The 12,250-nt window shown below is 43.2% G+C and overlaps 1 protein-coding gene across 1 annotated transcript; it reads right to left on the bottom strand.

Moving 5' to 3' along the window:
• Positions 1-11,281: 11,281 nt before the first annotated feature.
• Positions 11,282-11,869, bottom strand: LOC118705883 (cytochrome c oxidase subunit NDUFA4-like). Its single transcript, XM_036415006.2, has one exon. The coding sequence runs from the start codon at positions 11,686-11,688 to the stop codon at positions 11,302-11,304; it is 387 nt and encodes a 128-aa protein (XP_036270899.1). The 5' UTR covers positions 11,689-11,869; the 3' UTR covers positions 11,282-11,301.
• Between the last annotated feature and the right edge of the window lie 381 nt (positions 11,870-12,250).

Raw genomic sequence — 12,250 nt, 5'->3', positions numbered from 1 at the left:
ACCTCATCTGCTATAGTGCTCAATAAAAATGTAGCTGGCTTTGAATGAATGGAAAAATAAACATTGCATAAACACTGCCTTGATGTAAAGTCCCCTACTAGAAAAGTGACATCTGAGGGTTTTTTACCCATTATTCTGTTTAATCCATGTAATATATAATGTTCTAAGATCCAATTTTGGGGTGTTTTAGAGTAGAGATAATGAATATTTTGCTTTCTGATTCTGTTTGGAAGATTGTAAAAGGCAATGATGAATGTGGGGACTAATTGTTATCAAAAAATCTTTCTTGCCCTGGCTGGTTTGGCACAGTAGATAGAGCATCGGCCTGTGGACTAAAGGGTTCGATTCCAGTCAAGGGCACATGCCTCAGTTGAGGGCTTGATCCCCAGTATGAAGCATGAAGGAGGCAGTCGATCAATGATTTTCTCTCATCATTGATGTTTCTATCTCCCTCTCCTTCTCCCTTCCTCTCTGAAATCAATTATATATATATATATATATATATATATATATGTGTGTGTGTGTGTGTGTGTGTGTGTGTGTGTGTAAATATATATATATATATATATATGTGTGTGTGTGTGTGTGTGTGTGTGTGTGTGTGTAAATATATATATATATATATATATATATACTTTTTTTTTTTAATCTTTCTCACCCTGCTGATGTGGCTCACTTGTTGAGATTCAACTCATGAACCAGGAGGTCATGGTTCAATTCCTGGTCAGAGCACATACCTGGGTTTCAGGCTTGATCCCCATTATGGGTGTTCAAGAGGAAGCAGATCAATGATTCTCTCTCATCATTGATGTTTCTTTTATTCTCTCCTTCCCTCTCTCTTCCTCTCTCTGAAATCAATAAAAACATTTGTTAAAAAAAAACAAAACTTTTTTTTCTCCACCATTTCTCAAAGATTCTTTAAAGAAATGTACAGTGACTCGTCCAGATTCAGAAAAGTAATCAGCCCTAACAGGTTTGGCTCAGTGGGTAGAGCGTCGGCCTGCAGACTCAAGGGTCTCAGGTTCGATTCCGGTCAAGGGCATGTTCCTTGGTTGCTGACACATCCCCAGTTGGGAGTGTGCAGGAGGCAGCTGATTGATATTTTTCTCTCATTGATGTTTCTAACTCTCTGTCCCTCTCCCTTCCTCTCTGTAAAAAATCAATAAAATATATTGATTAAAAAGTAATCAGCTCTCAGGTGTCAAAAAAATAACACCCAGCCTAAGAAAAGTCTTGTAAGAGTTTATTTGAGCCAAACTGAAGACAATTGCCAGGAAGCAAAGTCTCAAAAATGCTCTGGAGAATAGCAGTTTTGCAGCTTATTTTACACATTAGAAACAAAGGAGGAAACATAAGGAGGTTTACTGAAATTCACTGATGGTAGTGTTGCAGAAGACCTGAGAAAAACCAAGAAACGCTTATAGAGATGGAGTTCCACTTTATTATAAATACATTGGTGAGCTCAGAGAGAAAAAAAAGTCTTTCAAATTCTGGGCAAAACAACAAGCAGGAGTTTTCTTTTTAGTAAAGAACCAGCCTTATGTGTGCTTAGTGGTTATCTCGCTAGAAGCTTGTAGCCTTGAAAACAACACAATTCTATTCAATTAAAAAATACATCCGGCGCCCTAGCCGGTTTTGCTTGGTGGATAGAGAATTGGCCTGCGGACTGAGAGGTCCCAGGTTTGATACCAGTCAAGGGAACATGCCTGGGTTGCAGGCTGGATCCCCATTTGGGGGCATGCAGGAGGCAGGGGCAGCTAATCAGTGATACTCTCTCATCATTGATGTTTCTATCGCTCTCCCCCTTTTCCTTTCTCTCTGAAATCAATAAAAAATATTAAATAAATAAATAATAAATAATAAATAATACATTTGACGTGAGAGCACGAGATTATCTAGTCTCGACTACAAGGTCAGACAACTAAGTTTATCTTCCTTATTTTTCAAACAGGCTAGAAAGCAAAGTTATTTTTCAGAATAAGGGACTGTCTAAAAATGGCAGAGTTGACTTTACAGAACAACAGACTATCTAAATAGCAGAGAATTTCAAAAAGAAGTTGTACAAATAGGGGTTAGCCTTCTCCGTGGATTAGAGAGGTGGGAGAAAGCAGAGGGGAAATAGCTGAGGTTGGATAAAAAGTAAAATGGAGAGACACATACTTCTTTTCCATCAGTGGCCACCGGCTAATTAACATTTACAGCACATAGAGATGTTGTGCAGGGAAACAAAATAATAATGGATCTGTACTCTTGAGCAGGTGGTTGTGTGTTCAAGGGTTCAGGAAAAGAAAAATTACTCTGACCTTTCAAAGGTATGTTATCTTAGGCACACCAAGACAATAGACAATTTCAAAGGTAAAGAATGGCCTTTGTCAAGGAAGCTTCAGACCTAGGACATAACCAACGCTGTGTTAGTTAGCGTTGTTTGTGGTTACTTTGGTCTCTGGGTTTGTAATGCCTGCCGTGTGGGCCTTGGCTGAGCTTGTCTGGTTCCGTATGTAGCCCCTTTTTCATCTGTACAGGCTAGAAAAACAACTTGGAATTTCTCAAGTTTTCCAAAAGCTCCATCAAGTGAGGCAAGTAATGAACCACTCACACAACCCACATCCTTGACTCTCCACCAAGCCAACTGTCCTGTTCATGCTTCTTCAGATTTCCTTTCCTCCTACAAACCCATGACTTTGTGTTTCCACAGAGCCCCAGGATAGTAGAAACAACCCCTTGATTCTAAATAGCTTCTCTTTATTCCTCCCTGCTTTCCCAAGACAATGTGGGCAGTAGAAGTAGAGGCCCATAATTTTAGTGCCAACGTGTAATATTTTAGTCGAGCTGCACAATTCACACAGGTAGTTCTTAGAGGTTTGGGGGGAGAAGGTGTCAACCTTTACATCTTTTATTTTTTCACATTAATCAGATTAACCTAAATCAACAATAAATAAATAAATGTAAAAGCAGTCATTGAACACAGTTGCTTATTAATTTATATCAATTTCAGGCCTCTGTTGTGTAATATCTCTAATCTGACACCTTAAATTAGGCAGAGTCTTGGCTTATGCTCAGAGTCTTCAGAGGTGCATTAAAAATGGACCAGAGCTTAGCGCAGACCCTGCTCAGAATGGGGCCTTGAATACATTCACTCTGGAAAAATCCTCTAAACCAAGATGTCGATCTTTATGAGCTACTATTCTGGGGCAAAATAAAAAAAATGTGAGAAGTTTCCTCTGGATTAAACTTTTATATTATTCCTATTTGGACTGTTTCTTTTTTAAACTTTATTATGGTGCTAAGCTAAGAGGAGGTCATTTTATTCAGGTTAGCTGTGATCTCCTACCAGTTTTATTCACAAATTTTAACTGCCTAATTAATGCCAAATATCTTCAGTACCCAAGTTTTATAACTACCTTCAAAGAACAGAATGTTCAAAGTCACATGAAAACCAGGAAACCTCCGGCAAAACGCTTCCTAACAGAGCCTTTTTCTTGGTGACCGTTTTAGGAAACAGAAGAAAGAAGGAGGACCTGAGAGCTGGTAGAGAGGGAAATAGAAACCAAAAAACTGTGTATGTCCCAAATGCAGACTCAGGAACACCCAGGCACTATTAAGCGGGAGTTAGAATAATCCTCAGCAACCAGGAGGCCCTGTGAGGTGCCTAAAATAGAAGCTGTGGCCGTTAACAAGAACTGTGTTCACAGCTGCTGTGGAAAAAAGTAGCAAATACCGCAGCCAGTAAAGACTCAGATGATTCTGCCCCTGAGGGCTCTCTCTGTTGCTGCCTGACCAGAACAACACCCAGGACTGCCCACTTAGAAATCAATAATCCAAGAATTTACGTGTATGTGCTGACTCTTTTCAAACCAATCTAGGCATTTGGGAGGCAAGGAAGTAGAAGGCACTGTTCTTGCCCCTGACACATGACAGCCGGCTGGGGACTTGACAGATATGTCCCAAAAAATAAGAACATGTTTATGAGTTTGTTTGAGACACACTGATGACATAGGCCAGGGAGCAAGATCCCAAATGCTCCAGAGAATAACACCTTTTGCAGCTTTTTTTATGCACTTGAAATTAAGGAGGGGAACGTGAGGAAGATTACATGGAAGCAGGAGAAAGCAAGGTGGGAACTGAATCACAGAATGGTTAACAAGATTATGTGCTCTCTTTAGGGTTAACACCCCATCAATAGGTATTACTTCTGACAAACAATGGTCAGTGCTGCTTCAGATCTGTCACTAACGAAGTAATAGGCCTGGGGCAGGACTACCATTGCCGGCATCGTTCTCAGCATCTAGAAGGGTTCAGGAATCTGGAGAAGGGCTTCGAGTAAATTAATAAAGAGACTAGACATGAAATATGAATTTGGAATACATGGGGGAGCCAGAGGCAGTTTAGCTTTAGTAACTAAGTTGTCCCTGAATCGCTGAAACAGGGCTTTTTATTCACACATTTTTCCCTCTAGCAAAGCAGATATACATATCAAAGGTAAGGTTTGGTATTATCAGGTTGGGAGAAGCTGTCTTCAGCTATTCCAGCAGTAGGCAGTAATACAATATATGCAGATTTTCAGGTTTGGGGAAATGCCCTCAGCTGTCTGGCAGCAGGCAATATGTATCTTCAGGTTTGAGAAGACGCTTTTGGTTATTCCAGCAGCAGGTAATATGATTCAGCCCTGCTAAAGCCTCAAGGTTCCTCCACAGGTACATTCGGAGAGAGAAAATGAACACATCCAAGCAATCCCACCCTGCCCGGCCTCCAGACAGAAGGAAAGATGTCTTCCTGCTTCTGGGAGGAGACAGGCTGCCCCTTGTTCATCATTCACCTTCTCTGAGCTCCCATTTCCTTACAGTGAGGATCCCAGGGTGTTGTGAGAGTTTTATTTCACAAAGTTGATAGTGCATTAAATAAAGTTGATAGTGTATTAAATAAATGGCTACTTTTATCGTCATCATCATCATCATCATTGCTATCCTCATTAATATCTCTCAGAAGAATTTTTTGGAGGCTTAGGGCACTATCTTGTGAGTTTTACCCTGGAACTGAGACGCACTTTCCTACCGTTAGCAGTATACTTAGACAGGAACGGACTGCTTCACGAATTAAAAGATGTTCATTGTTTGCCAACAGGTTACAAACACCACAGATAAGTTTTTCTGGAACTCTGAAGCCGAGTTCCCAACAAGGTCAGTGTTACTTGTGGCTGGCAAATGAACAAGCAGACGTTTGGAGCCAGGCCTTCTATAACCGGTGTCCACCAGTGGGTGAGAGGAAGCAGACGGGCAGAATACGCAGTGTGTGCTCTGCCCTACGTCACACTGTGAAGCGTGTTTGGATTATAGAGGCCCCACACGGGTCTCAAGACAAGACCCTGGCTCTGTACTTGCAATTGCAGCCTTTTTTGTTTAATTTCTTTTCCATGAAGGAACCTCTGGAAGAGAAGGCTTCACACACACACACACACACACACACACACACACACACAAAAGGGGGGGGGGGGGGATTACTTCCATTAGATCATCAGTGTTATTTTTGAAAACTATGAGGAAAAGAATTTTTGTGATGGAGGTGCTCATAACTTTGCTAGTAAAATGTCAGTTATTGAAAGTGATATGCCTTTTAAATACTTTAGGCTGTTTTATTTTTTTAATTGATGAGAGGGGTGATGGAGAGAGAGAGAGAGAGAGAGAGAGAGAGAGAGAGAGAGAGAGAGAGAGAGAGAGAGGGAGAGAGGAGATACATTGATTGGTTGCCTCCCATAGGACCCCTGACTAGGTGCCCGAGCAAGGATCGAACCTGCAACCTAGATATGTACCCTGACCAGGAATCAAAACTGTGACCTTTTGGTACATGGGACGGTGCTCAAACCAACTGAGCCCCACCAGCCAAGGCTGTTTTAGGATGTTTTAAACGTGTACATTATCTTCAAGAAAAAGTTAGAAAAATAACGAACACTGAATCATTGCGGAAACCTCAGAAAAGACTCTAATTTCTCCACCCTGAGAAGGCGCCTTCTTTTAATTAGCACAGCCACTTCAGCATGATGAGCAAGTACTCTGGGGTTCAGAGGGTCAAGAAAGGTGCCGTCAGAGACATGGCATTTGAACTGAGCCTTGAGAAATGGCTGTAGTGAGCCAGGTGCAGAGGAGGAGGTGCCTGCCTGCGAGAAGGGACAAGCAGGATGGAAGTCCTGCAGTTTTCGCCAAAGCTTTCTCAAAAAAGCATCATTTCTGTGGAGCATAAATTAAGCCATGTACCTTATCAGTGTAGTTCAGTCTGAATATCTGATATTACCTGTCTGTGTACTTCTGTCTGCATTATCCGTCTGTCTCAGGATACGCAGACAGAATGAGAGGGTGGAGAACTTGTCTAAGTCCTTGGTGAAAATGCAGAGCTCTGAAACACTGGGAATGCTTACTAAAACCGTGTCCTCTCAGGGCAGATGACATGCATCCAATGTGCACCATTTGACTCAAGTCCTAAAACAATTCATACGATCTTATTATATCTCTCCTAACTGAGGTAAAAGGCTCAGGATAAGTGCAGGAGGCAGCCAATCCATGTGTCTCTCTCACATCGATGTTTTTCTCTATCTCTCCCACTCCCTTCCACTCTCTCTAAAAAATCAACGGAAAAAATATCCTCGGGTGAGGATTAACAAATAAACTTGACAATTACTTTACATTTGATTTAAAAATGGTATTTGAGCTGATCTCTACAGAACCAGGTGACCAAAAACTAAAAAAAATAAAGACCCAAGTGACCATTACAATGGAAAGTATGTGGTCATGAAAAGAAGTACAGGGATTTTTATTATAAATTCAAAATAATGTTAAATGAAAGACATCAAAACAGAAGGTAAAACAGAGTATACTTACCAACTAGGGTCCTGGGGGAAGTGTGCCCTCTTGTTTTCGCAGAGCCAGCTGGGCCTATGCCCTGCTCAAAAGCCCCACTCCAGCTGGCACCCTGCACCCTGATCCTTTGGGAAGTTGCATCTAGCCCTGTCCTCCTCTGCCTGCTTCTCTCCAGGGTCACGCTATCATTCCCAGTCCCTCCCAGAATTTCAGTGAATAAAATGTCGTCATTTAAATCATTGAATAAGTATTTGGCCCATAGCTGGCATTTAACAAATATTGGTGCAATATATAAGGGAGTGGATAGATGAATGAATGAATCCTATATAATAAAGAGATGATATGCAAATTGACAGTCATGCCCTCCCAGAAGGTGGCTGCCCCAATGTGGTCACAAGATGCCCACCACAAGATGGCCAGCAGGGGAGGGCAGTTAGGGGAGACTGGGCCAACAGGGGAGAGAAGCAAAGGGGGGGGGGGGGGAGGAAGAGACCCAGGACTGCAGGGGAAGGCAGTTAGGGTGACCAGGCCTGCAGGGGAGGGCAGTTGTGGGCTACCAGGCTGGCAGGGGAGGGCAGCTTGGGACAATTGGGCTGGCAGGGAAGTGGTTAGGGGATGATCAGGCTGGCAGGTAGAAGCAGTTAGGGGCAAACAGGCAGGCAGGTAACCAGTTGGGACCCAGCAGTCCTGGATTGTGGGATCAGGCCTAAATCGGCAGTCAGACATCCCCCGAGGGGTCCCAGATTGAAAAGAGTACAGGCTTGCCTGAGGGACACCCCCACCCCCCACCATGCACGAATTTCGTGCTCTAGGCCTCTAGTGAATGAATGAATGAATGAATGAATGAATGAATGGAACCTAGTCATGGGTATGACTAAATTAAGCAGAATTTCAGGTTGAGGTGGAGTCAAGCATTCTTGCAAAATACATAAAAATGGTCAGACCGGCTCAAGACATCTGGCTGCCATAAAACTTCCTAGTCAGAGAAAATAAAGCCCAAGTGGCACAGAGGTTTCCTGTAGACTGGAATGTTTTCTAAACAAAGGAATAGATGCCATGCCTACGAAGGAAACACAGAGCTGGAGCCAGGAGCCAGGGAAGGGAGAGAGTGAGGAGACTAGATTCCAGAGCAGGCCCCTCGCCAGCTGCCCTGGGTCCCCATGGCCGGCTCTGGAGCAGGGCACAGAAATGTGGCTTTAGCTGCAAATCCTCAGTCAGGAAACATATATCCCCAACTCCAAAAAGGTCCTATGTCTGCCTTCAGGGAGCAGAAAGTCTCTCTTTCTGGGGCCTTGAGCTGGGCAGGAGGGAGCTGTCCTCACGCTCCCATTTGCAGCCTCAATAACTTCATCTCCAACACTGGATACGTAGAGAAATGCCAGAAGCCTGTGTATAGGTTTCATACCCAAGAGATAGGTTTGCCAGAAAAGAAGAGTTTCATCCACTTGTCCTTACGTGCGTTTCAGATGTTGTTCTTTCCCCTCTGCTGGGTATGAATGAATCACTTCCTCAGGAAATGTGAACCAGTGGAGTAAGCCAGCACTCTGGAACGTCTTAAAAACGAAGCCAGTTTGATTGACTCACTGGATTGATGCAGCTTTAGCCAAACACTTACAGTCTTGAAACAGGCATGTTCTGTTAGTGATTCAAGAAGGGTTAGTTTGGTGCCCAGGGTTTGTCTAGGCAAAAGGCGGGCTGACTTCATTGAGAGCCCTTACTCAGTGAGGTTACTCATTTATCAGAATAAATGAAGAAATCCAAGGCACCCTGGGAACCCAGCTTTAAGAATAGCATGGCTCGTGTTACCCTTCAACCACTTTTTTTTTCTTCTAATTTTGTTTTTTACTTTTCTTTTTTTTCTTTTTTTAATATATTTCTTTATTGATTTCAGAGAGGAAGGGAGAAGGAGAAAGAGATAGAAACATCAATAATGAGAGAGAATTGTTGATCGGCTGCCTCCTGCACGCCCCCTACTGGAGATCGAGCTCACCACCCAGGCATGTGCCCTTGGCCGGAATCGAACCTGGGGCCCTTCAGTCCGCAGGCTGACGCTGTATCCACTGAACCAAGCTGGCTGGGGCTCAACCACTTTTCTTTTAAGGAGACTATATTAGACAGTACCAAAGTGCATTCTTTAGAGCATCTTTCATCTATGTATCAGAAAAAGTAAAGAAATTTAGAAATCCAAGGATAACTCCGAAAGAAAGAACATACTGATTCATATGTAGTCACACCATTGGCCGCAGTGCTCCAGCCTTGACGGAATAATCGGGCATTAAGGGGTAGGTGAGCCGAGCTGAGTTCAGGAAATTGGGTGAGGCCCATCTGCGCTATACAAATAAATAGATGCAGGAGAAATTTTCATTTATCTTCCCAAATTGGAATGAACTCCAAGGCCTAAAAATGACGGGCAGATGACTTACACCCAGTTACTTCCCTCTGCTTTAGTTTGTCACACCCAACAGAGACCTGTCTACAATCTTGAGTGAAGGGGTCTCAGGCGCCAGGACAACAAGCAGGAGCTCGTTGGCGCCCCCTACTTGATGAAAGCGAATTACGGGTATGACTCCTCACCAGGCACAGAAAACACATCAAGTTACAAGTGGAAATTTCATTTCTTTCTCTAAGCTAAAACAACACATCGCTCCAGACCACAATCCCTCAAACGCCATTCCAATCCACGTCCTGTCGGCCCAAATTAAGCTGCGGCAATGAATTCTAAATAAACTGTGCTGATTTTGAGAGCCACAGAGCTTTGCATAGAAAATGAAAGCCAGTTGTTATTGTTAAGGGAAACACACATCTTTGACTCAAACCAGAGGAAAGGCGGGGCTAAAGCCAAGTTGTTTAAAATGTGAAAACTTCCTCTAAGGATGGGTGTTTGTCTCAAGAAGATAATGCCTGATAAGCCTGTGCAAAGTCCAGGGTGAGTGGCTGCCCCAGCCCGAAGCAGGTCAAGCCAGCCCTGATTCTGGCATGGGGAGCCCTGGGTGGGCCCTGCCTTTTAGAGACAGCGTCCTCCTCTTTCTGGCCTTTCTCCACTTGAGCAACCCACACTCAAGCTCCTTTGACCACCTGTTCTCTCTTCAGCGAGAGGCTCCCTCACAGGGAAGCCGCTGTCCTATTCAGTCCCTTTGTGTAGCCCAGCCGGTGTGGCTCAGAGATTGAGTGTCCACCTAAGAACCAAGAGATCACCAGTTTGATTCCCTGTCAGGGCGCATGCCCGGTTTGCAGGCTCGATCCCCAGGAGGGGACGTGCAGGAGGCAGCCCATCAATGTTTCTCTCTCTCTCTCTCTCACTCTGCCCCTTCTTCTCTCTCTAAAAATCAATACAACATAATTTTTTTAAATGTATCTCACAGCAGGACTGACAAATGGCAGCTCTGAGGGGCAGGGAGCAGCTCTTACAGAGCCATGCTGGGCTCCCTCACCCCCAGAGGGGCACAGGCCAGCACAACTAGACAAAGCGTGGGGCTCTCCTCATGCTCTCCCATCTAGAACAAGCAACCCAACAGGGAACCACCTTAAGCCATGTCCCAGGTCACCTACAGCTTTGCCATTTCCAAAGAACCCCAGATGAGAATTTCCTAGCCTCCCTGGTGGAAGGCTGGATTAGGGATGGCTAAGAAGAAAGCCCTAACCAGGGCCCTCCGTTCTCAGACATGGTTTTCTCAGGTTGCTTATTTGATTTTAAAGTGATGCCTGCTTATTGTAGAAAGCGCAAAAGCTTTTTTCTAACTTTCTTTTTTGCAATTTACTAAATAGAAAATTAGGGCTTTTTGCATAATAAATTACACATATTTTCCTACACTATTGAAAACTTTTTGAAACATACTAGAGCAGAGGTTCTCAACCTTTCCAATGCTGCGACCCTTTAATACAGTTCCTCATGTTGTGGTGACCCCCAACCATAAAATTATTTTCGTTGCTACTTCATAACTGTAGTTTTGCTACCGTTATGAATCGTAATGTAAATATCTGTGTTTTCCGATGGTCTTAGGCGTCCCTGCTAGCAGTTCTCAACCTGGGTGGGTCACGACCCACAGATAGTCTATAGAGCCTAAGATTATCGGAAAACACAGATATTTACATTATGATTCATTATCATTCGCTACCTACAGGTTGAGAACCACTGCTATAGAGCCTAAGACCATCAGAAAGCACAGATATTTACATTAAGATTCATAACAGTAGGAAAATTACAGTTATGAAGTAGCAACAAAAATAATTATATGGTTGGAGGTCACCACAACATGAGGAACTGTATTAAAGGGTCAAGGAACTAGAAAGGTTGAGAACCACTGCACTAGAGTTTGAAGTGCAGATGGAGGAGGGACTACAAACTAACCCTAACAAGCTCAGGGGAGGCCCACTTGGCAGGCCTTAAAAACCCAGAGACCAACGCAACCACACAGGGTGGTTTTATTTTTTTCAAGTTTCAGATATTTATTAATCAGTGCAAGCCCCAACACAGTACTCCAACATGACTTGAAGCATTTAGAGGGGAAATAGTTCCCGGGTAAGTGGACAATTGTGCAGATGGCCTCTGGAAGATCTTCATTCTAAGCAGCTGTTCAGTGAAGCATTTCAGTAAGAAGTCTGGACCTTCTCTCTTCAGTTTACTGTAACCTAAATTCATTGAGTAGAACTTGTATTGATCATTGGGACCCCGATTGTTCCAGGGTTCTGGGTTATTCTTTCTGTCCCAGCAGACATCTGCATTGAACGATGCCAGGTGTAAGACACACAGCGCTACCCCAGTACTTTCAGCTCCAATAAATACAAAGTGGAGGACCAAGCTTGGATACTTCTTGGCCTGACCAAGTATCTGGTGGAGCATGATTTTGGCAGAGGGATAAGGCCCAGAAGCAGAGAAATACAAAAGAGCAAGAGGCAGGACCAGGTAGTCTCTATGTAAAAATTCCTAACTGAATGTGGGCCATGGAGGGTAGTCCCATCCTAAGCCTGTAGCTTCCTTGACAAAGGTCACTCTTTACCTTTAAAATCATTTATTGACATTTCACAGATCTAGAACAAACACTCCAAAAATGTATCTGGAACCAAAAAAGACCTCGAAATAGCCACAGCAATCTTGAGAAAGAAGAACAAAGTTGGAGGAATCACAAGACAGGATATCAAGTTATACTGCAAAGCCACTGTACTCAAAACAGACATACAGATCAATGGAACAGAACAGAGAACCCAGAAATTGACCCAAGCCATTATGCTCAATTAATATTTTAAAAAGGAGGCAAGAGCATACAATGGAGTAAAAGAAAGTCTCTTCAATAAACAGTGCTGGGAAAATTGCACAGGTACATTTAAAAAAAATGAAACTAAACCATCAACTTACACCATACACAAGAATAAACTCAAAATGAATAAAAGACTTAAATGTAAGT

Source organism: Pipistrellus kuhlii, unplaced genomic scaffold (assembly GCF_014108245.1).
Source record: "Pipistrellus kuhlii isolate mPipKuh1 unplaced genomic scaffold, mPipKuh1.p scaffold_m20_p_5, whole genome shotgun sequence".
Taxonomy (NCBI): Eukaryota; Metazoa; Chordata; class Mammalia; order Chiroptera; family Vespertilionidae; genus Pipistrellus; species Pipistrellus kuhlii.
Note: the sequence above shows the minus strand (reverse complement) of the source record. Positions and strands in the feature narration are given on the sequence as shown.

Coding starts and splice junctions, on each gene's coding strand:
- LOC118705883 (XM_036415006.2), bottom strand. CDS start 11,688: ATGCTCCACCAGATACTTGGTCAGGCCAAGAAGTATCCAAGCTTGGTC.